The 21,842-nt window shown below is 41.9% G+C and overlaps 2 protein-coding genes across 3 annotated transcripts in view; one reads left to right on the top strand and one right to left on the bottom strand.

Annotated features, from left to right (window-relative positions):
* tdrd9 (tudor domain containing 9) overlaps positions 1–21,753 on the top strand; it is a 28,003-nt gene extending 6,250 nt beyond the window's left edge. The window contains exons 2-35 of one of the 2 annotated variants that reach the window (XM_059354009.1): positions 5,331–5,413; positions 5,540–5,607; positions 6,070–6,291; positions 7,362–7,484; positions 7,742–7,822; positions 7,916–8,080; positions 8,163–8,266; positions 8,354–8,473; positions 8,690–8,774; positions 8,853–8,910; positions 9,166–9,270; positions 9,365–9,462; positions 10,137–10,268; positions 11,771–11,933; positions 12,102–12,165; positions 12,677–12,740; positions 12,863–12,907; positions 13,994–14,047; positions 14,701–14,817; positions 14,962–15,069; positions 15,174–15,274; positions 15,392–15,562; positions 16,700–16,811; positions 16,889–17,104; positions 17,347–17,436; positions 17,546–17,803; positions 18,648–18,815; positions 19,242–19,312; positions 19,389–19,498; positions 19,937–20,033; positions 20,129–20,267; positions 20,913–21,031; positions 21,126–21,198; positions 21,329–21,753. In XM_059354009.1, coding sequence (XP_059209992.1) covers positions 5,331–5,413; positions 5,540–5,607; positions 6,070–6,291; positions 7,362–7,484; positions 7,742–7,822; positions 7,916–8,080; positions 8,163–8,266; positions 8,354–8,473; positions 8,690–8,774; positions 8,853–8,910; positions 9,166–9,270; positions 9,365–9,462; positions 10,137–10,268; positions 11,771–11,933; positions 12,102–12,165; positions 12,677–12,740; positions 12,863–12,907; positions 13,994–14,047; positions 14,701–14,817; positions 14,962–15,069; positions 15,174–15,274; positions 15,392–15,562; positions 16,700–16,811; positions 16,889–17,104; positions 17,347–17,436; positions 17,546–17,803; positions 18,648–18,815; positions 19,242–19,312; positions 19,389–19,498; positions 19,937–20,033; positions 20,129–20,267; positions 20,913–21,031; positions 21,126–21,198; positions 21,329–21,427 — 3,883 coding nt within the window. In that variant the 3' untranslated portion in view covers positions 21,428–21,753. Of the gene's footprint in view, positions 1–5,330; positions 5,414–5,539; positions 5,608–6,069; positions 6,292–7,361; positions 7,485–7,741; positions 7,823–7,915; positions 8,081–8,162; positions 8,267–8,350; positions 8,474–8,689; positions 8,775–8,852; positions 8,911–9,165; positions 9,271–9,364; positions 9,463–10,136; positions 10,269–11,770; positions 11,934–12,101; positions 12,166–12,676; positions 12,741–12,862; positions 12,908–13,993; positions 14,048–14,700; positions 14,818–14,961; positions 15,070–15,173; positions 15,275–15,391; positions 15,563–16,699; positions 16,812–16,888; positions 17,105–17,346; positions 17,437–17,545; positions 17,804–18,647; positions 18,816–19,241; positions 19,313–19,388; positions 19,499–19,936; positions 20,034–20,128; positions 20,268–20,912; positions 21,032–21,125; positions 21,199–21,328 lie in introns of both variants that reach the window. The other variant, XM_059354008.1, reaches the window with a different exon arrangement.
* On the bottom strand, positions 102–3,458 carry rd3l (RD3 like). The gene is made up of 3 exons (XM_059354014.1): positions 3,183–3,458; positions 2,036–2,377; positions 102–1,433 (listed from the first exon to the last, which is right to left on the bottom strand). The coding sequence occupies exons 2-3, from the start codon at positions 2,347–2,349 to the stop codon at positions 1,067–1,069; spliced, it is 681 nt and encodes a 226-aa protein (XP_059209997.1). The 5' UTR covers positions 2,350–2,377; positions 3,183–3,458; the 3' UTR covers positions 102–1,066.
* Positions 21,754–21,842: the final 89 nt, after the last annotated feature.

Here is a 21,842-nt window from a genome sequence, read left to right as displayed (position 1 = left end):
TACTTGGGGACGGTGGGCGTGGTGTGTCAGACAAACTAAAAGTCAAGATTACAACCATTTTATATGTATGCCACTAGCTTTATATTATATTATATACAGTGATCGTGTGTCACAGAGGAAAGCTTACTTATCTTGACACACATAAACCATGGAAGTGTAAATGAGGTTTCCCAAAATCATGATCTATTTAGGACATTTTGGTGTTTTTAAAAAATGTATCCCTATAAAGTAAAACATGTTTAATGGTTTCAGGGCTATATCCTGGCTTCTCCACACAGCAAGGAATTCAGAAAGTACTATATTGAGCCTAAAAAAGAAAAAAAGATCCACTCATACCATCCATTGAGATTATTTTTTGTAATTTATATGTACAATTTCCAGAGGTACCTAAAACTCCCACATTTTCAGAAAATAAAAATACAGAGGAGAGCCATGACCTCAGTGTCCAACCTGTGGGTCACAGGGTGGTTGACAATTAGGAGTTGACAGAAGAAATCTACCACTCAAATTATTTAGAGTTTAGAGTGTTCTGCTTTTTTAATTGTTAAATAACTTGATAGTTTTAATTCTTCAGGACTCTAAAACCTGTTCAGATAAAACAATGTGAGAGGGTAACATCAGTCTTTGGTTGAACTTTTTGAAACTCAAACACACTTGGCCTGTGACAAGCAGTTACAAATGTACATCGTTTGACTTTAAAAAAAACTCACAAGCTACAAATGGGACCATTGGCCCAGGTCACACATCTTCATATCCTGTGGCTTATGACATCACCCCCGCCTTCTGGCAATATACCTCTGAATATCATGCCCAACTGTACAAAATCTAACAGATTTTATCAGGGCTGCAGGCAGTCAGTCAGTCTATAAAGTAAGGATTAAAAAGAGCAGGTGACAAACTAGTCATTGTAATGAAACTGTTCAATACATTGTATACTAATGTTTTTTTGGCCACAAGCTATGATCTGTCTACAGCTAATACAAATAATCACTTTTTTTGCATCTTGTCTTCATACTGTGGATGTGATAACAGTTTTTTCTTGACACAAAACCACAGCAGTGTCCTCTCACAGTGTAGTGCTGTATGTCCCTGTGGGCCTGAGAGGAACTGGATAGTAATATGGAAGGTCCCAGTCCCTGTTGGCCACTGAGAGCGAACCGGAGTGGCGCATGGCTCGATCCACATATCCCGAGATTGTTGGTATCTCCTCCCGGTGGTGCTCTCCACAGTTGGGGACAGTGGGTGTGACAAAGCCCTGCTTCATTACATAGCGGCTGGTCCAAGCCTCCATCGGTCGGAGCTGTGCTGGCTGTACAGAGAAGTTGCTCTCCTCTTCATATTCCTTTTGGATCAAGAAATCCCTCAGCACCTGCTTGAAGACAGATGCCAGCTCCCAGGGCCTTATGCTGTTCGTGGCAAGCACCTCACGAAACCTGTGAAAGGATGCAACCAATGGAGTTAATTAGACACTTGTTGAAGTAGAAGGATTTGCATCACCACAGTGTCAGTGTCTGACATTTTGTACTGACAATTTCTAATATTGTGTATTTTTCAAGTCTCATAGTTTCAAGAATTGTATATCTAGGACAACAACACAGCTTCTTGGAAATGGTACTCACATTTTAACACATTTCTGACTAAATATGTTTTTCTGTGTGGTTATGTAAGCACACAGTAGTGACCCAGTAGTGAATTTAATGGGAAATGAGTAAGTAGGTCACAGTGCTCAACCATGTAGAACAACATTTTTTATATCATTATGGCTAACATAGAGATGATGAGTGGAAACCCTGACAGTCTGGCTTCACTCAGCCTTACAGGGCATCCTTCACCTTCACATGTTCACACCCTACATCGTCTGCCTCTGTGACAGTAACACATAATGGCTTTCTTGGCAGCTTGCCCTGCCTCCCTTTCCCTTTGGGTCTTCTCTGCTTTGCCTGCTGTCAGGCCTTGTGTTGATGCAGCAGCAGCTAGCCACTGTTGACAGCATACTAATGTGAGGATGGACCATGACATGGCCACTACCCAACACCTGGAGAGCACGGTGGCTGCGTGGATTGGCGGAATCTGGGCACACAGGAACTCTAGTTGGTGCAGCTCAGATGTGGGGATGAGGGTCCTTAACCTGGGGTACTTCTGAAACCAGTGGAGACCCATTGTGCTGTGAGCCATCCGGTGCTCCCGCTCCAGCTCCCTCGCAAGCCGCTCACGTTCCTCTACATGCCACAAGAGCTCTCTGATCAACATGCCACTGGGTACCACCCCCGTCGTCTTCAAAGGTGCTGCTTCATTCTGAGCCTGCACTCTTGTGTCGTGGGACCATTTCATCCAGCTGAACAGGGGCATGGCAGTCACAGCACACAGTCCTGAAACACTGAAGAAGCGGAAATTATTATTCTGGACCATAAAGCCATGACCCACAGCACCATTTTAACACAGTTGAATTTGCTGGAATCTCTGGTGCTTCAAACTCAAGTGCTTATTTTGCTCTAAGTTGCAACTACAAATAGCAAGATGGCATTAGACCATGTGACAATCTGTACAAAGGCAGATACAGCAAAAATAAAAAAAATAATAATGCGAGAGAAGAGTATTGGTGAATAAAAGAGAATGTGCCAAAATTTGTCAAAATCAATATTTGCCTGTTAGTGATGATAAGAGGGAAGAATTAATATATCTAACCTTATTTCTGACAAAATATACATTGAATATTTATAGCTCAGTTCTCTGAGTGAGAACACGTTAATTCTCATTTTATCCATAACTGTGTAGTCTTATTACTAAAGTTTCAAGTTTGACAGTGAAAGATGATCACCCCGTAACCAAGCTGACCTCTGGTCCCTGCCTGATGGCTGATCTGATTGCTTTAGTTTCAAGTCAAACTTTGTGATTCCAGGATATCCCAGGTGTGTGTTTGGCTTTTTTCCCTTAGACTGATGGATGCAATACAGCCTCCACCTGGGATTTTGATGGATTACTTACTGCTTGAAGGGTCAGAGGTCAGGCTCACTGCACACAAAACTGTATGTGTAGCTTCATGCATCGTAAGGTTGCAAAACAGCATTTCTGGAGTCTTATTTGGTTCCAGTACTGGAACAGTGCTGGTTTTCCTGCATGTGCAGGAAGCAATTATCACACAAACAGCAGGCTGAGAATAGAAAGGAAAATGATGTACTTACAGTTGAAAACTGGCACGGCTGACACTTTTTTGAGATATTCAGAAATAGGGCAAAGATGAGCTTTTCACAGAGTATAGCCTCCAGCTCCTTGTCTCCATGGGTCAGTCCATGTAAACTTCATTCCTTCACTCGCTGTCGACTACGTCCCTTGGTGTCAAATGCCATCGAAGGAGCACATCACTTGTGTGTCAGCAGCAATCCTCTAATGTCTTGGTTGTTCGAAGCGTTTTTCCTCTTTGTGTTATAGTTATTGTCTTGTTCCTATCGTCCCTCCCACTGCTCCTGTCATGCAGACTTTTTTCCAGGAGAGTTAGTCACACACTGCTAACTGACTAAGAGCTGTCACCTCTCCTCTCCTTTCACCCCACTCTCCTCAGTGCAGTGTGCAGCTTTTGTTGTAAGGTCAGCTGCTTTGTAGCTTGCACGAAATGTGTGCATTGGAGAGAAAGGAAGAGGGCGAGAGTACATGTGTGTGCACAAGCCGTGGGTGTGTTGTATTTGAGCTTCTCTTAGTACTGTCAGGGTTTGTGCCTGCTGTTGCGATAAAATCCTCCCCCCACTAAGAGGGCGAGAGACAGAGACAACTGGGAATGCTATCCCGGATACAGTGCTGTGGGCCTGGTCGAGCTGACCAGAGGGAAAGGCAAGAGGAGACTCATATGAGCAATGCTTAAAATGGTAATGAAGTGGGCAGAGCTGCTGGTTATTTCACCCACTGTCAACTTACATTTTAAGTTTACTTTTAAAGATGATTTCAGTGTTACTCCACCTGGAATTAGTACTAGTTAGTTATGAAACATCTTGATTTCTCCTTATCCTCGCAAAATATCTCACCATATTGATTTTAAGATATTCTATGAAAAGGAGAATAATAATGCAAAAATGATAATTCCCTCCAATATTGTGAATCATATTGCAATAGCCATATCAGTCAAAAATAATGCAATCAGATAATCTTTCCAAACTGTAAAGCTTTAGTACATGCAACTTAGGGCGTTTTCACACCTGAAAGTCCGAACCAAGGTCCGTGTTCTGTTACATTGTATACATTTGGTCCTGTTGGTTTTGGTTTCACACTGCAAAAGGAATAACAGACTTTACAAGACAATTCTACTGGACACGTCATCTCCCTGGGTACTTCCGCGGCTCATTTTGTTTTGGTTACACTGCGTTGTTAGGCCGGCCAGCATCTGACCTCAGTGTTACTTCCTTAACGTGTTTCCATAAAATGAATCCAGCAACCACCTTTTACTCCGTTTGAGTCCTTTTACCATGCGTTATTTCAGTCTTGTGGCAGTGAAGGTTTCTGCTGCTGTCCTCAGCTCCGTTGTGCACACAATTAAATGTTTGTCCTTGGTCTTGTGTTACCTTGCCGCTTATTAGTGATTGTGCTCTCCTGTTGAGGCGCGCCGCGGAGCAACGCACACGCCGTTGCACGCATGCAGCTGCACGGCCACTGTCACACACAAGCAGTTGCACCTCCAGGTAGATCGCCGCAACAAATGCTTTTGCTGGTCTTTTGCTACCAGCAGCACCAGCTTAATGAGCAAGAGAAAACGGAGAGGAGGAGAAACGGCTCAGAATCGTGCAATCCAACTTCCTGTACCGTAATTCGAGAGCAGAAGAAGAAAAAAAAATCCTGTCATTGATACGAAGGTCCGAACTATAAAAAAAAGTTGTTTTCACACTGCAAAAAGTTCGGACCTTGGTTCGTTTGGTCCGGACTGAGACCACCTTTTTTGGTCGGACCAAACTTTGGTCCCTTGGTGCGGAGCATGGTCTGGGCACCTTTCACACCTGGAATTTAGGTTCGGATCAAACTGAAAAGTCCTAAAGTCCGGACCAAACGAGATAGGTGTGAAAGCGTCCTTATTCTGTAATTGTATATTTCTTACCATGCTCCTTGGGACTGGCAGTTACGCTTTCTGAGACACTGACTACCTATTCATTGCTGAAAACTATTCTTAAAGGACTTGTTGTTCATCACATGAATACATGGAAGAAAACTAAATTGATTGCAGTAAGTTAATTTGTGTTTTTGTCATGTGAGGGGAAAAAAGGATGAAATTCATTGCAATTCATTTGATATTAGAGCCTCAACAATTAGACACTGCTTAAAATTGCTTTAATTACTTTTTTTCTTTTCAGCCCGTCAGAGGTTCCTGATAAGAGCAGCCCTAAAAATGTAAAGTCTGATGGAGGGAGGTTTCAAAAAACAGAAAATACAAGGGGTAAGTTTTAAACTTTGTGTTAGCTTTTTTCTTCTCCTACACCATACTGTCTTACATAGTCAGATGTACACGAATCTGCCTTCTGCCCTGACTCCTGTTTTCATGCATTTGATTCTGTATCCTTAGGTCCTGCTCCTCCTCCACTTGCAAGCTACGAGTATCCCAGCTTGCCCATAACCAAGAACAGACAAAAGGTAAAATGTACTATCCGAACACCACAATCTGCACATTCTGATGGTCTGAAAGTACACTCTCATTGCCCCACAGTAGTTTCTCTTTTGGTCATGTTAGGAGTCTTACAGAAATGACCATTATGTCTTCAGGACATTGGTGCACTTAAGCTTTTACCGTTTGCTCAAGATGAACTCAATGTCATTTAATGTTGCAGAACGACAGCTTACTTTAAATTCACTGGTCTTCTGTTGTCTAAAAGAGTAGTGGGTGTATATTTTTAGGAGGTCATGCTGTCATTTAAGCTGCACTTTCTTAATGCAGATTATAATGTGTGGCTTAGTTTAGCACACCCATCTGCTCTACAATTTCATAACTTATTTTTAAATGTATTTTATTTCAGTGATATGGTACAAATGGGTTTCTATTTTTAACTGTGGACATGTGTCTGCTTCTGTTTGTGATTTATATGTGCCTCCCTCCAGCTGATTTCCCTCATAGAAAACAACTCTGTAGTAATCATTCGAGGAGCCACAGGCAGTGGCAAGACCACCCAGTTGCCACAGTACATTCTCGACCACTACAGTGAGAAAAATGCCTCATGCAACATTGTGGTCACCCAACCACGCAAACTTGGGGCCAGTAGCATCGCCCGATGGGTTGCCACACAGCGGAAGTGTACCCTGGGTAGTCTGGTGGGATATCAGGTTAGTGCAGCATCTAGACCGATGCAAATGTGAGCCAGCACATACGCTCTTAGCTCCTACCAAATCTAAATTTTGTCTTTTTAAATGATAAAAGGGAAAAACATAAACACAAAAATGTAGCTCTCTCTCAACCTAAAAAGATGATTTGTTTGCATGTGTTAACAAGCTCTTGTATTTGCATTGTTGCTAGGATGTTTGGCCATGTTGTGCAGAGCTCTGAAACAGCATGTCTAATAATAACTGATGTCTCCTCCGCTTGGTGTAGACCTCTGGAGTTAAGGATGATGTCACTGACAGTGGGAGCAACAATAAACAGTTTGTGTTAGGAAGAGATTGAATTGCATAAGTTATGCAGCATAACCTGAACATTATGTCCTTTATTTGTGCACCTCAAAGGTGCTTTTAAAATGTTGTTGTTAGCCCTTCTGAATGGCTATATTTGGTTTATAACAACAGCTCTTTCCTCGCTCCCTTTGTCTGTGAAAGTCGTGCAGTCAGTGAATGGAAAGTTCTTTTGTGAGTTGAGCTGGTGAACCAAGAAGTTTTTCCCTGAGGTAAAACTGGGTAGCAATGGATTTTATTACAGGTCACTGGCGACCAATCAGAAATAGTTGGCATTACAGACATTAGTTTTTAAGACACTGGAAAAAGTTGAGGCCTAAAGCTGCTGTAGAGGAAGCAGCCTGTGGCCTCTCCTGTTCACCTTTCTAAAGTAGGAGTGTCTATCCTTATTGGCAGGAACTGGCAGGAAGGAACAACTTAATTTGTTAATAGTAAATATATTACAAAATATTTAAAGTCATGGTAAAAAAACTCTTGGTATAGAACTGCGCTAAGTGGATGATTCAGATGATATGAGTCATGGATGGTAATCCTCTTGAGTAAAACAAAAACAAACCACTGTCATCTGAAAACAGATACTGTTTATGTCAGGCAGTTGCCTTTCGTCTGGAGTCTTCAGGGAGAATGCCAAAACATTAAAGTCATTTTCACTTTCACAAAAAAAATAAATTAAGTATGAGTGGTGTTGTCCAGACTTATGAATACAAATTTGCATATATGAATTTCAGGTTGGACTGGAGAAGATGGCTACTGAGCACACTCGGCTCATCTACATGACTACAGGAGTGCTGCTGCAGAAGCTGGTTTCAGCCAAGTGCCTCACAGAGTACTCCCACATTTTTGTAGATGAGGTGCATAATCATGAAGCAGATCATTTTCACTGTTAGATGGGCCTTGAAGAAGATTTCTTTTGTTTTATTTTTTTTTAGGTTGTGTTAAATTCAAGCTTATATTATGATTTGTTTTGCAGTGGTTTCATCAATATTATGCTGCAGTAGGGGCACAATTTCAGCTCAGTTTCAGTTTTCATTTAGTGTGATAATTTAATGAATGGTTCTTGACATTTTGGTCCAAATGTAACCATTTAGCTACTTTGCTTTTGCCCAAGGTTCATGAGCGCACTGAAGAGATGGATTTTCTCTTGCTGGTTGTGAGAAAACTTCTCCATTCCAACTCCTGTTATGTCAAGGTAATACCGAGATCAAATAAAATACCTTTTCTGTCTTGCCTTTTCTATCAGCTGAACTCTGTCACAGAACTTGTGTTTTTTTTTTTTTTTCAGATCATCCTCATGTCAGCCACCATTAACTGCAAACAGTTTGCAGATTACTTTGGCACGCCAGTTTGTGGCAAAAGGAACCCGGCCTACATATTCGAAGTAGAGGGAGCACCTTTTGCCATTGAGGAGTTTTATCTGGATGACCTCAAAGATCTGTTTCCATACAGGGTAAGAACATGGTAAATGTAAGCTGATGCTGCTTTTCTCTGTGCTCAAGCCAAGTATTTGAATTTTGTGTGTGACCTCTTAGGTTGAGTCTCTTCATCCAGATGACCCTCACATTTCAGTGGAGATGTACAATCTCGCCATCGCTCTCATCCAGAGCTTTGATGAAATGGAGGGCAAAGATTCCAGGTTGGTCTACAGTGTTTTAGCACACTTAATTGTTTTCACAAATGTGCAGACACAAAGTAATTGTCATGGGTGTTTATGTTAAAGCAGCAACACAGAAGGAAAAGGTGGCATGACTTCATCAGAGCGGGGCAGTGTGCTGGTTTTCCTTCCTGGTCTACACGAGATAAGCTACATGCATGAGGCCTTGTCCAAACTGGTCCACAAAAGGTAGGCTTTCAAATTTTATTTCTCTGTTGAATCTTTTTCTGAAGCTAAGACCTTTTGTTTATTTTTCTGTCTTCCATATGAGACAAGTATGTAAATATAACAATAACTATGATAATATGACAATAACCAGAATCTTCGCATCTAAAATCCATAGAGCTTGTTAACCTGTGTTACGTTTTCTTTTTGATGACTGTTTGCTATTATGCCGCTGTCCAGATTGCAGGTTTATCCTCTCCACTCCTCTGTGACTCTGGAGGAACAAAACGGCGTATTTCTGTTCCCTGTCCCTGGATACCGGAAGGTAAAAACACATTCATCTAATTCTGTCTCACATGTGTCCTTAGTACCTGCTGTACTGAAGATCTCTTCATCTTATCAGGTCATTCTTTCTACCAACATCGCTGAGAGTTCTGTGACTGTTCCAGATGTCAAATATGGTGAGATTTTTTTCCTCAACTTATTTTTATCTATTAGGGGTGTGTGTGTGTGTGTGTGTGTGTGTGTGTGTGTGTGTGTGTGTGTGTGTGTGTGTGTGTGTGTGTGTGTGTGTGTGTGTGTGTGTGTGTGTGTGTGTGTGTGTGTGTGTGTGTGTGTGTGTGTGTGTGTGTGTGTGTGTGTGTGTGTGTGTGTGTGTGTGTGTGTTGGATTGAATTATTATATCATCTTAATGGTGCTTTTTTTTGTCATCACAGTGATTGATTTCTGCCTGGCCCGTCACTTGGTCTGTGATGCAGATACCAATTATCAGTCTCTGCGTCTCACCTGGGCATCCAAAACAAACTGCAACCAGCGTCGAGGTACAAGATGCCTACTACAGCACAGAAATGTACCTCTGGAATGCAAGTATCTGTTCACTTCTGTCCTTTTACACCTATTTCCTTTCTGTCTCAGGTCGAGCAGGTCGAGTGTCTAAGGGCTACTGTTACCGTCTTGTTACCAAAGAGTTCTGGAGGAATGAAATCCCAGACTACATGATCCCTGAGATGCTGGTAAGAGACTGTGCACATTTTTTTTAAAAGGGGGCTCAAGACTCACCTTTTTTGTTTGGCATTAACTGACTTTGTTTACCCAGTCTTTTAATCAATCTATCTATCTATCTCAATCTATCCATCTATCCATCCATCCATCCATTTTTTATTTAGTTATTTATTCATTTATTTTTAGCTGAGTCTTTATTTATTTATTTTTGTATCTACTTTTTAGCGTTTTAGCTCCAGTGCTTCCTCATGGGGGCCTCCACACTGGGAGGTGTGTCTGGTCTGGTGGCTGGGGGGTCGTCCTGGAGGCCCCTCGGGCTGGGTGGACTGGGGAGGCTCTGCCCTGTGTGCGGAGTCCCCTCCGGTCTATCTGGGTCGGGGGTCTCTTTGGTGGCTCCCTGCGGCCGTGTGTGCGTGTGTGCATATGTGTGTGTGAGTGAGTGTGGGTGTGCGGTGGATGGTGTGTATGTGTGTTTATGGGGGGGGGGGGGGGGGGGGTTAAGTGTTGCATCTCTGTTCTTATATTCTGTACAGCACTTGCACTTGCATTTATTGTATGAAAAGTGCTTTATAAATAAAGTTTGATATGATTTGATGACCAGAGTTGATGCTTTCTGTTTTTTTTAACATTGATTTGACCCTAACAAGACAATCTATCAATGCAATACTGCTTGCCTTCCTCTCAGCTTGCCCCATTGTCCACCATCATGCTGAAGGTGAAGCTGCTGGACATGGGAGACCCCCGCTCCATCCTGTCCACAGCCCTCTCACCCCCCAACCTTGGTGACATTGTGAGGACAGTGCTCCAACTCAAAGAGGTAAACAAGTGCAGTTTGGTGATTCTTCTCTGAGTGAGCCATTAATGTCCAGTCAAGTGTGCGAAAGTGTGGTTGTAATGATGTATTTGGGCAGGCAGCTGACCACCCAACTCTGTCGCAGAGTATTAGACCAGGAGTTCTCTGACAGGAGTTGTGCATCAGACGGTGTTTACATAAGTCTGTTGGGAAAGGATAATAAGAGGTCGTGTTATGTCATTGTTTATGTTTGTGTGGGGAAAGGAATGTGGAAGAAGGGTGCATTTCTTTCTGTCACTGACAAAATATGCATTTTACTTTAGATCCTCTTTCAAAACTACAAACACACACACAAACCCAACAAAATCCTCAGTATGAACAAAATTATGCAACAGATTTTTGTTTCTGTTGGCTGCAACAATCAGCAATTGACCACCACAATTTCATTTCAATTTTTTCAACAATTTAAATTGGTAAAATTTTACATCCCTGAATCCCCTCAAAATAGTTGGGATGCTGTGTAGAAAAACAATAAAAACAGAATGCATCAAATTCAGAATTCCAAGTGTATATTTACAAAAACAGAAGTTTATCAGTCTTTGCAAAGTTTTCAATTGAATATATATCACAAAGCATTATCAAATTCTGTTTTATTTATATTTTAGACAACATCCCAACTTTTTTTGGAATCAGGAGTGTTTTTCATTGCAGAGCTGCATTCAACACATTGATTCACTCAACCCTTCTTTGCCCTGATCTCCCCCCATTTGTCAGAGCACAAATTAGACAAGAACTCTCATCTCATTTGGTGTTACCTTGCACTTGCTCCCCCTCGCTCAGTGCGAGGCAGGGTCAACGCGCTGTTGGCCAGAGGCAACGTTGGGTCTAACCAGCAAAAGTAAGTTGCAGCAGCATCTGGCTGGGTGTCCATCTCTGGGGCTGCCATCTGCTCTCCTCCCAGCGAGATCTCTTGGCAGCAGAGAGTGAGGGGGATCACATGATTCGGAAACAAACAATCCTGTGCAGCCACCGCTGGGACATAATCCTACAAATATACTAATGAAGTGTAGAATAAAGTACTAATATTACTTAAACCTTATCTGTCGGGTTTAAACAGACTGAACGGACGTGAAAAAATGTAATAGCGGCACAGCATTGAAAAGTTAATTTATAATTCAAATGTTAACGTTATGAATGAAGCTTTGCAGTATTTGGTAGAGCCCTAAAAAACAGGAAGGGTGAACAAAACGAGGGAAAACAAATAGTTTAAAAAAAATTAAGATGTGATTTTAAAAGATTCACTGAATCAGAATCTAGCCTGATATATTCAGACATATTGCTGAGGAGCCTCTGTCTGAGGATCTCAAGCTAGTCTCATCATCAACTGGCATTTCAGCGATGTACAACCATAAAATTTGATGAATAAAAAATATACATTTTATTTTCTGAGGGAAGGTTTTAAGAATTGATCGGAGGTATGAATCACGCCTGTTGTTTTGACACCAGCTGGATGTTTCGTTTTATAGATGGGAGCACTGTCTGCAAAAAGTGATGGGAAGGGTCACAATGAGGATGGTGAGATAACGTTCCTGGGCCGAGTGCTGGCCCACCTGCCTGTGGACCTGCGCATGGGAAAGATGATCGTGCTGGGCCACATCTTTGGCTGTCTGGATGAGTGCCTCATCATTGGTCAGTCTGTCTTTATGCTACTGGAGTGGACCTCATTTACTGCATATGGACATGTTTACAGATGCAGAAACACATCAAATATGTGTAGTGTACATTACAACATCCAATTAATTGCCCTCATGTGTTTTTTTGGGCTGCACAAATGACATTAACATCTGTTATCTCCAGCTGCCTCGCACTCTCTGAAGAGTTTCTTTGCCATCCCGTCCATGCAGCAGCTTGCTGGCCACAGGTGAGTCAAATCCAGCAGTTCCACTGATTCACAGACTGCCAGGCTGTCAGTGTAGATCATTTTTGTATCCCACTAAAGCGGCCCAAGATATTTGAGACATGATATTGTCATATAACTAACTGCATGGAGTTCAGACCTATCTATAGACTACTGACTCACTTTAAGAGCACAAAGTTGGGGTAGGTCGTTTTCTGGAAAGACGAGCCTTCCCATCTGTCAGTACAAGTACTGGTCATTAATTTCAATCATCCTGATCATAGATGGAAGTAAGAAAAGTCTCTTTAACATGTCCAGCTATTTAGCTCTCTAGTTGTCACAGTAAGATATATGTACGTTTTGGCAAATGAGAGCACAAGTAGTTTTTCTGGCTGTTCACATGTTGCTGCTTTCAAGGCCCAGTTTGCAAACCTACTACACGATTTCATCAGACTCCTTGCCAGCCAGAAACAGATATTTGTGTGTGTGTTGAATGCTTTTTCCCTGTGCACTGCATAATATTTACATATTCCAGGAGCAAGTTGGCCTTTGCCCGTGGCACGCCAAGTGATTCCATTGGATTTGTCAATGCCTTCAAGGTAATCATTTTTTGTTGGCGAGTCAGCAGCAAGTTGTGTTGTTCAGTGGATTTACATATTTGCCTGATAGCTGTTTTTTTTGTTTTGCCTGATAACTTCTCCCTATTGTCTCTTACTGTCAGGCGTGGCACTTGTCCAAAAAGAAAGGACAGCTGAGACACCCAAAGGTGAAAAAACTGAACTCACTGAAACAACAGACACATTTTCTCATCTTCTTTATTTTCTTGTTGAAAATAAGAATAGTCTGCTGCTGCTGCTGTTGTTGAACAAAATCACCTCTTGACACCCTGCACATATTAATCTGAAATAATCTAAAAGATTGGCATTGAAGTATATATAATGGTTTAGGCCCCGTTTATACGAGGACGCTTGCGGGTAAAAACGACAAAATATTTTATCGGAAGTGCCTTTCGTTTAGACGGTGACTGCGTTTTTGGGGCTTAAAAACGCAAAAATCTGAAACCACCCTCCAAAGTGGAAAAGTTAAATACGCTCCTCCGTAGCGTGTCCGTCTACACTGACAAGACACAAAACTCTGCTCAGACCTGCTCACGTCACGTATGTGTTTACGTCACATACATGCTCCAGTACAGGAAAATAATCAAACGTGGGATTATTTCCATGCGTCGGACCTTCAAGCTGCTCTGGCAGCTCTAATAAACTTACAGGAGTCTTTCCACCAAATGTACAGGATATGTACAGATAGTATTAGTGAACAGAGAAGGATCTGGAATTACCTCTATCACATTTTGGATGCACCGATTGGTCGGAGGCGAGCCAGACGGCTTTGGACGAGACCTGGGAGATCTAGTGGATGGTGGATAACTTTGTGGAAGGAGTAGCTGATGAAAATGTGTGGTGTGAAAACATCCGCATGCCCAAAGATGCTCTTATCGCTTTAAGTGATGCCTACGGTGACGCCACACTTTTGCGTCACCGTATGCAGCAGATTTCCTCCCGAAAACGCTTGTCTAAACGCGGAATAAAAAGTGAAGACGTGATGCCACTTTTGCGTCTTCTGTTCAGACCGTCATCATGTAAACGTAGCCTGAGTCACATTGGTAATGAATGAACACAGCACTGTATGAATGAAATTTGGCACATGGCTACAGCTTACAGAGCAGTGTCCAATGGTAAATGGATTAAGTGAACGTTGTTCCAGAATTAAGAATAAGTGCAGCACTCTCTTTTTGTCTGTGTTTTTTTTCCCTTGAAGTTCATGTTTCTTTGCCTTTGTTGATTTCTCCTCTTAGGACGAGTTGGACTGGGGAAAGGAGAACTTCATTCAGATCAAGAGGATCAGGGAGGTACAGAGAGCTGCGTGACATGAGTTCACCAAGTCACATTACAGGATTTCTTTGTCATCACCCATCCCACTCTAACAGTGAACAGCAGGCATTAATCCTGTTTGTAGTCATGTGTTGCCAATAATGAAACCTGCTTCTGTTGAGTGACTGCCAGTCTTGGTCTTTGGGAGGCTGTAAAAATATAGAATTTGTAAAATGCTGTCAGTTTTAGTAGAAGAGGAGGAGGAGGAAGAAGAAGAAGAAGGTATTGTCAGCTAAACATGGTCTTTTAAGTATCATGACAGATTTAGTTGATATAGCTCTTCTCAACCATTTCCTCCTTTTCTCACTGCAAAGCATTATTATCACTACAGCGTTTTGTTTACATCTGCTTCCCCTTGAGACCAGATCCCGAGAGAGATCAGATCAGGTGATCTCTCTCATGTGGCCACACACTACAAGCATTCTTGTAGTGTGTGAATGTTTGAGATTAGAGAAAGGAACATCTGTGAAGTTTCTGTATTGGTACCTGATGCATCCTGATTTCAGAATTGGTTACAAATGTAAAACTCCTGTAGTCTGAACCCCACTTTAATGAGCTAATATTTTGAAATTGAAATATGAAAGTGAGATGTTACGTACTGATATCTCTTGAGAAGTAATTCACTGTCCAGGTTGCAGAGCTCTACGAGGATCTGAAGAAGCGTGTGTCCCAGTTCAACATGCATGTGCAGGAGAGCCCTCAAATCCTGGATTACACCAGCCAAAACAGGCAGAAGTTCATTCTCCAGGTAAGAGCCAGAGCAGCACATCTTCTAGTGGAAGTTTTACGCTGCACAGTACAGATCCAGTCATAAATTTAAATAAATATTTAGCTCCTGAATATATATACACCTAAATGTCATTTTTTTAGGTTGTACCTCTCTCTGTCATAGGTGGTCATTGCTGGTGCCCACTACCCCAACTACTTTGTCCAGGGAGACATAGATGAAGACCTGGCCTCCAAAGAACTGAGCGGATACAACCCCAGAACAACAGTGTTGGTATGATCTACAGTGTTGAGAGCCAAGAATGGATTACTGTTTTAGAGTTATTATGTAGGGGGTAAGGATGTTGTAAAATAACATCAGACACGTGCTGTTTTTAGGTGAGGAACCTCCCTCCATACCCTTTCCTGTATTACAAGCAGCTGCAGTCTCTGTTTCGCCTGTGTGGACATGTCAAATCCATTTCCTTTGAGAGCTCCAGGTAGTGAAAGCCACTGTAGCAAATCAAACATCTTTTTTTTCATTTTTCCCAAACCATTTTTTTCAGAGAACACTGATGTGTATACTCATTATTGTCCATCTATGTGTGTTTTCTCAGAGCCTATGTGGAGTTCTACAGGACGTCCCAGGACTCGGGGGTTCTGCCCGAGGTGTCTCTTGCCCTCCTCCTGGCACAGCACAGTCATCGCATGGAGCTGTCCGTCTTCCCCAACGAACAAATAGAAATCTTAGCTGGGGGCAAAAACATAACTCACATGAAATATGCACGGTATGGCTCTCTCACACTATGGAAAGCTTCTTTCTGTATGCGAGTGAGTGAAATCAGTCGCTGCATGAATTAAAAAAATATCTTGCATTTGCTTAGCAATCAAAACATATCATAGGAGAACAAAGATTCCACTGCAAATGTCTTGTGGGTTCAAAAGATCTTTTTGGAAAGTTGAACCTTGTGCACCAGCGACTGCAGTGGTCAGCGCCCCTGCACTGAACCTTAATGTAATCTGACATCCTCACACTCTGCATGACTCTCTCCAGCTATCACTTGGTTTTAGGCCGAGGCAGCTCCAGCTTCTACCCACCTCCCTCTGGGAGGGAGATGGGGTGACTTTGCACATGACGAGCTTTCCACCAAAATACAGCCAACCAGCTTCTCTAACTGATTATTTTCACTTCAACACTATTACACCAATTTAATGCAATGTTGGTATGTTTTGTTGACCTCAAATAGATTTTATGTTGTGATTTGTATTTGGCATAATTTTTGTAATGCTCCACCCAAACCAAAGGGACAGGATTCAAGCGCCCATATTGACAAGCGTCCACCCTGCTGAATTACTCCTATCTGTTAGCAAAACACCACGGCTCTGTCCCCATAGAACCAATCAAAGTTTGTGTTAACAATAACTTAGAGAGCAAACGGGTGAGAAACAACTGAGATCTATTCTCATCTCATTAATCTAAAATGCACGGTTTATACCTTCATATCTCATTAATAACAATACTTTAACTAACATCAAGTCGGAGACCCAATTCACATGATTGGCCATAGAAAATGACAGCTTCAGTTAACTCACAACTGGTAATTACAGCCAAAAAACCATGCATTGTTTTTTACTGTTTTCCACTAGATTAAGAAAATACTTTTAAAGAGTAATATTTAAAGTTAAAGAAAGTTAATGAATATTTGGTCGTGATGATCAGGACTGAAGTTGTTAAAAGATTTAACTCAGTAAAAGTGGAAAACAATATAAAATATTATGGCAGTTTTTTCAGAGCAATTTTTTTTAAATGACACAAGAGCCTTTGTCCTTTTGTTTTTTAACTTGAGGCTATGGTGAGGACCCTGAAAACAGCATCAAACAAAGTTAATAAAAACATTTAATTAAATTGCACTGTTGCTGTGCAGGGTGAATGTGGACTTCCAGAGCCAGACTGTCTGCCCGGTGGGAGTGGTGAGTGGGACCATTGACCCAGACAAGATACCACCCTGCAACATGTTTGTGGTCAACATCACAGAGGTCAGTCCTTACCATTTAACTTTGTGACTAAATGTCTGAAACTTGAATTTATGCATCCCGTCTAAACTCTGCTTCAGGTGGTGGAGGTGGGTCATTTCTGGGGCTTCCAGGCGGATGAATGCAGCATGGAGAAGAAGCGCCATCTGACAGCAGAGATAAACTCCCGTACGCTGCACCCTGTAACTGTGTCACTCTACCCCAACCTGCTGTGCCTGGCTCCTTACTCTGAGATCAGTGAGCAGAGCATGTACTACCGCGCCAAGATCCTGCACATGCGTGGCAACAAGGTGGAGGTGAATATCGCTCACATGCTGCAGCTCTCTGGTCAAGATGTAGTGCACCAATTCAGTTTTCTCATAACAAAGCTTCCTGACTTCTCTCCTGTCTCTTGTCTCTGCATTATGTATTGAGCACTTTACAGCTGTTTGTGTTCGAAACTGACCTCAGTGGAAATCATTGTTAGCAGCAGGATGTATTATTTGATAGCAGTTTAACGTTCATATACTGAAGTGCAGGATATGTTGTTGCCCTGCAGGTGTTTTTCTTGGACTTTGGCAACACGGCGGTTGTTGCCTGCAGCAGCCTCAGGGAGCTCCCTTCTGACCTCCTGTCTCACCCATTCCAGGTAGAAACACCATCATTGGTCAGAAAATCAATGCACACTTATCTGCTTTGCTCCCCAAACTGTGAACCTCCAGTAAAACACGAACCCATCTGTCCGCTTGTGGTGTCAGGCGCAGGAGTTCCAAGTTATTGGAATGCGTCCTTCAGCCAAGTCCATCATCCTGGGCAACCAGTGGAGCAGCCGAGCCCGCGACCGGTTCATCACACTGGTGAAGGGCCGTTCAGTCATCGTGTCGCTCTACTCCATACTCCATGGTGTCATGCGTGTGCAGCTGCTCATCAACACAGACACAACAAACCCCAGCGTGGTAGACATCTTGGTGGAAGAAGAACACGCTGTGAAGGCCGAAGAGAGCTTCGATTCCAAGGTGAAGCACCAGTTGGAGCCCGTTTCCGCCAGTAAAAGAAAACATAAAATCAAATCTTCGGAAGCTTATCAATTAGAATCTCTATTATAACTTTATTTTAAATGAGTCTTTTATGACTTTCTCAAACCATATTTATTCATCATTTGGGATACAAACTCATTTTAGTCATTCTTTTTTCAATACAAGGTAATTATGTTATAAGAATATTTGCTGTACCTATCTGATTATTAAAATAATATAAGTCATTATTTTGCAGTACTAACTTTAGATAAGGAAGTCAAATGGCGTCATTATTTTTGAGAAAGTTTATAATTATTATGACGTACAGGATCACGCTGGTGGAAACTGGTTTCCCTACGCACCATGAAATGTATTAAGCAGTGTGCAATAATAGAAATAAATGAACCAAACCTTCCCTACTTAATGCCTATGCATAACATCAGTTAAACTGTGCTTCAAAGTTTTCATAACAGAGAAACAGCATCACAATATCCATAAAAGCTCCTCAAACTAGACCAGCATATTGCCTGACCATTCAAATTCTTTGTATGTTCAACCTATAGATTTGTCAGAAAATATCAAATGACATATTGTCAGTTCTAACAATGCAGTGCTCCCACAGTGACACTTCCAGATGTTCCCCGTTGCTCTTGCAGTACTGATTCTTTCCAGCAGATGTTATAATTGGACACTGAGAAGCATTGCTTTAGTCTCAATAAAAATAAAAGCATGAATCAACACTGCTAAATGACAGAAGAATCATGAAGTTGGTTTTGGTTTTGGTTCCTGAGGTGCACTACAATATTGATGAGACAAAACTGAATATTTTTGTGTGCTCTTACAGCAAAACCATGATACACTGATGTGCCTGTACAAGGACATGGAAAAGGGGACATATGTCGCCAACGCTGCCAGCAGCTCCTGGAACGAACGCAAGAAAGAGGAGAAGCAGCTCATCGACAACCTGCTCGCCCACTTTTCCAAGAGCCGCCAGTCCCATTCCAGGGCAAAGGCAAGATGCACTGTACCTTACAGAATATTCTCATACTATATTTGTATTAAAGTCTTAGAAAATATGTGAAAATGTTTGCAGTATAACATAATGACAAGAATGAAAAACTCAATAGTTCAATAGTTGCAATCAATTATAAGAAAGCCTTCAGATTAAAATAGGTTTGGAGGGATCTAAAATAGGACACAGACTGAGTGTCTGAGATTCTGTTATTTTGGTAATGGAGGGATGACGCCATCACTTTGTACTCACTTTGTCCAGGAGATGGCGCCATTTCAGTTCATGTGTTGTGTTCATTCAGAGGCACACCCATTCTGTCTTCCAAGCAGAACAATGACGACAGGGAGACCGTTAACCTATGCAATAACCTGTGCATGAATATGTCATGTGATGTGTCTGACTGCAGCCTTCCTTTTAACACTGTAGGTCAATCTGCATGGACCCAACAGTCCTCACAAGATAGTCTTCCACAGCTTGAGCCACAAGAACTTCTACAAGTAAAAAACGAAACCATTTGAGTACATTTGCAGGTTCTCTCACCTCCTCATTGCTCACGTGTGTTTCCTCCTGCAGGACAGTGTCTATAGAGAGAAGCAGCATCAACTCCCTGGCCCTGAATGAAAACCCTCATTACAAGCATCAGAGGATGCTGGTGGCTGGGACTGTGTCAGTCAACTCCACAGGTACCAGATACAAATTCATTCATTGCTTTAAGCTCCACTATTCTAGCTTACTAGCTGGCTAACAGGCAGATACATACAGCTGGTGAACTAGTGTGTTATGAATCAACAAAGTTTGAACACTAATTCACCAATGGCAAGTGCTCACTCGGTCTGTGAGGTGCATTTCTGACCAGGTGAGTAAATGACTTAAATGTTAGTGATTTCAGCAGCATTTAAAATACAATTTTATTATGGAAAATAATTTCAAATTGTACTTATAATATAGGTAATAATTTCGCATGTTTAACCTTATAGATTAAATTGTGCTCAATTTTGTTTTCTGAAAGTCTTCTTGTTTCTTTCAGATCATCGATTGATCTAACTTCTGTAAAACTGTCTTTAGGTACATCCTCATCCAAAATCCACTATGGCAACTTTAAATGTGAAGTTTTGTTGTAGGGACACGTATTCTGCTGAGAGATACCTCCATCATGCCAGACATCCCAGGGCTGCCTGCACTCGTGACCATGATTTTCACTCCTGTTATGGAGTTGCGGTGAGTCAGACACGCGTATCAACGGGCACCTTAAAAGCAGCATCATCTATTTTCCCATGTTGTTATTGTTTATATTTTCTCCCCATTTTTTGTAGCACTGATGAAGAGAGGACCTGCTACACTGGCGCCCTCTGTGGCTTGGGCTGGAATGGTCAAACACAGGAGGGCATCCTCCCCGAGCACGACATCGAACTCACCTTCGACGTCAAGTTTGATGTTGAAGACATCACTGAGGTAACATCTGTCGCCAGAGAGACAGCTGTGTTGTGACAGACTGCAGTGATGGAGTAGGCAGGAACACAGATTTGTTTTTGCCTAATTGCTTTGGTTGAATCTTGGTGTTTGACTAGTGATTAGTACAATGTCTCCCTAAAGAGTATTTCAGCTTTTGAAAATGCTCTGTTACAAAAAACCACAGCTGGATTGACTCTTTCTTTCACTAGAACAATAGTCGTCCCTGAAATGCATGGAGTTAAAATGAGTTTCTCCAAAGTAATACAGAGATGGAGCAATATTTTATCGATGTGTAGCGGTTTGACAGTGCCGGGGTGCCAGTCAGAGCTAATCTGACAATTTTTTTGGTATTTTTGATTTGTCAACCTTACACAGGACCCATGCCTACCCATGCATGGACCCTACTAACAGCTTTAACTAGCTTTATGAAATGCACGATAACAACACAAAAGGTTTCTGTGTATTAGACATCCAAAATAAAACTAGCATGATAGTAGTTTTAAACTCAACATCATGTTGTACCATGTGATATTGGCACTAGTGTCCTAATTCTGGGCCTTGTCTATTTAAGTCAATTATATTCTATAATAGGGATGTAGCATTCTCTTTTATCACTGATCATTTGTGCTCTCTTTATTTTTTAAGATAAATGCTTTGCGAGTGGCTATAAACCGCCTGGTGTGTGAAGGGCCCAATGGCACCATGCACCTGGGGCCTGACAGGATCCACCACCTGCAGGAGGACTGCCGGGACCGCCTCATAAGGTCCCCTCCATGAACCCACGGAGATCCGTAATAAGTTACAAGTTCAATCAGTGTGAATGCAGCTCCTGATCTGTGTTTATATGATGTAATACAGGCTGTTCACCAAGTCACCGCCAAGGGAAGCTGTCACACCAGTGTACTTTGAGAAACCAGAGAAATGGAACCAGGTGTGGCAAATTATAGAGCTTCTGCATTTATTATTTAACGCTTCAAATTGATCATTAGCCCTGCTACATGCTGTTTTGTTAGCACATTTTAGCGGCGTGTGTTCAAAGTGTCTGTGTATTGAACACGCAGGTGGATCCTGCTCTGAAGATGGATATCGCCGAGCCTGGAGGAGGAAAGACCAGAGGTGTTCTCTTCCAGCTGCATCCTGTCACTCTCCTCAACAGCTAAAGGATCTGTACTGTACTTGTTGCATTTGCGTTCAGATGGAATCGATTCTAATGTTGCACTTTAAAGAGTTGCCTTTTTAATTTAATTATGTTCAGAGGAGTATTTGTTTTAAAAAAGATGGGGCTGTAGCTTTTAACTGCACAGCAAAATCCTCAATCCTTTGTTGTTTAGAGCTACTATTTTAGTAATTATCCCCTGTTAAAATCAGTCGCTGCTGGTAAGAAAATGTGACAGTTCTTCGATGAGATTTGTCCTGTGCAGCTCTTTGTAAAGGCACTTCAGCAGTGAGCCATTAAAAATAGTTGTTTGCAACAGATGAGGCTTGTCAATCAGTCTTCATTCAAACATAGTCTCATTGTGACCTTAGAGTCAAGTTAAATATATCCCCACAGCTTGCACACATACACACACACAC

The sequence above is a fragment of the Centropristis striata genome, chromosome 16 (assembly GCF_030273125.1).
Source record: "Centropristis striata isolate RG_2023a ecotype Rhode Island chromosome 16, C.striata_1.0, whole genome shotgun sequence".
Lineage (NCBI taxonomy): Eukaryota > Metazoa > Chordata > Actinopteri > Perciformes > Serranidae > Centropristis > Centropristis striata.
Note: the sequence above shows the minus strand (reverse complement) of the source record. Positions and strands in the feature narration are given on the sequence as shown.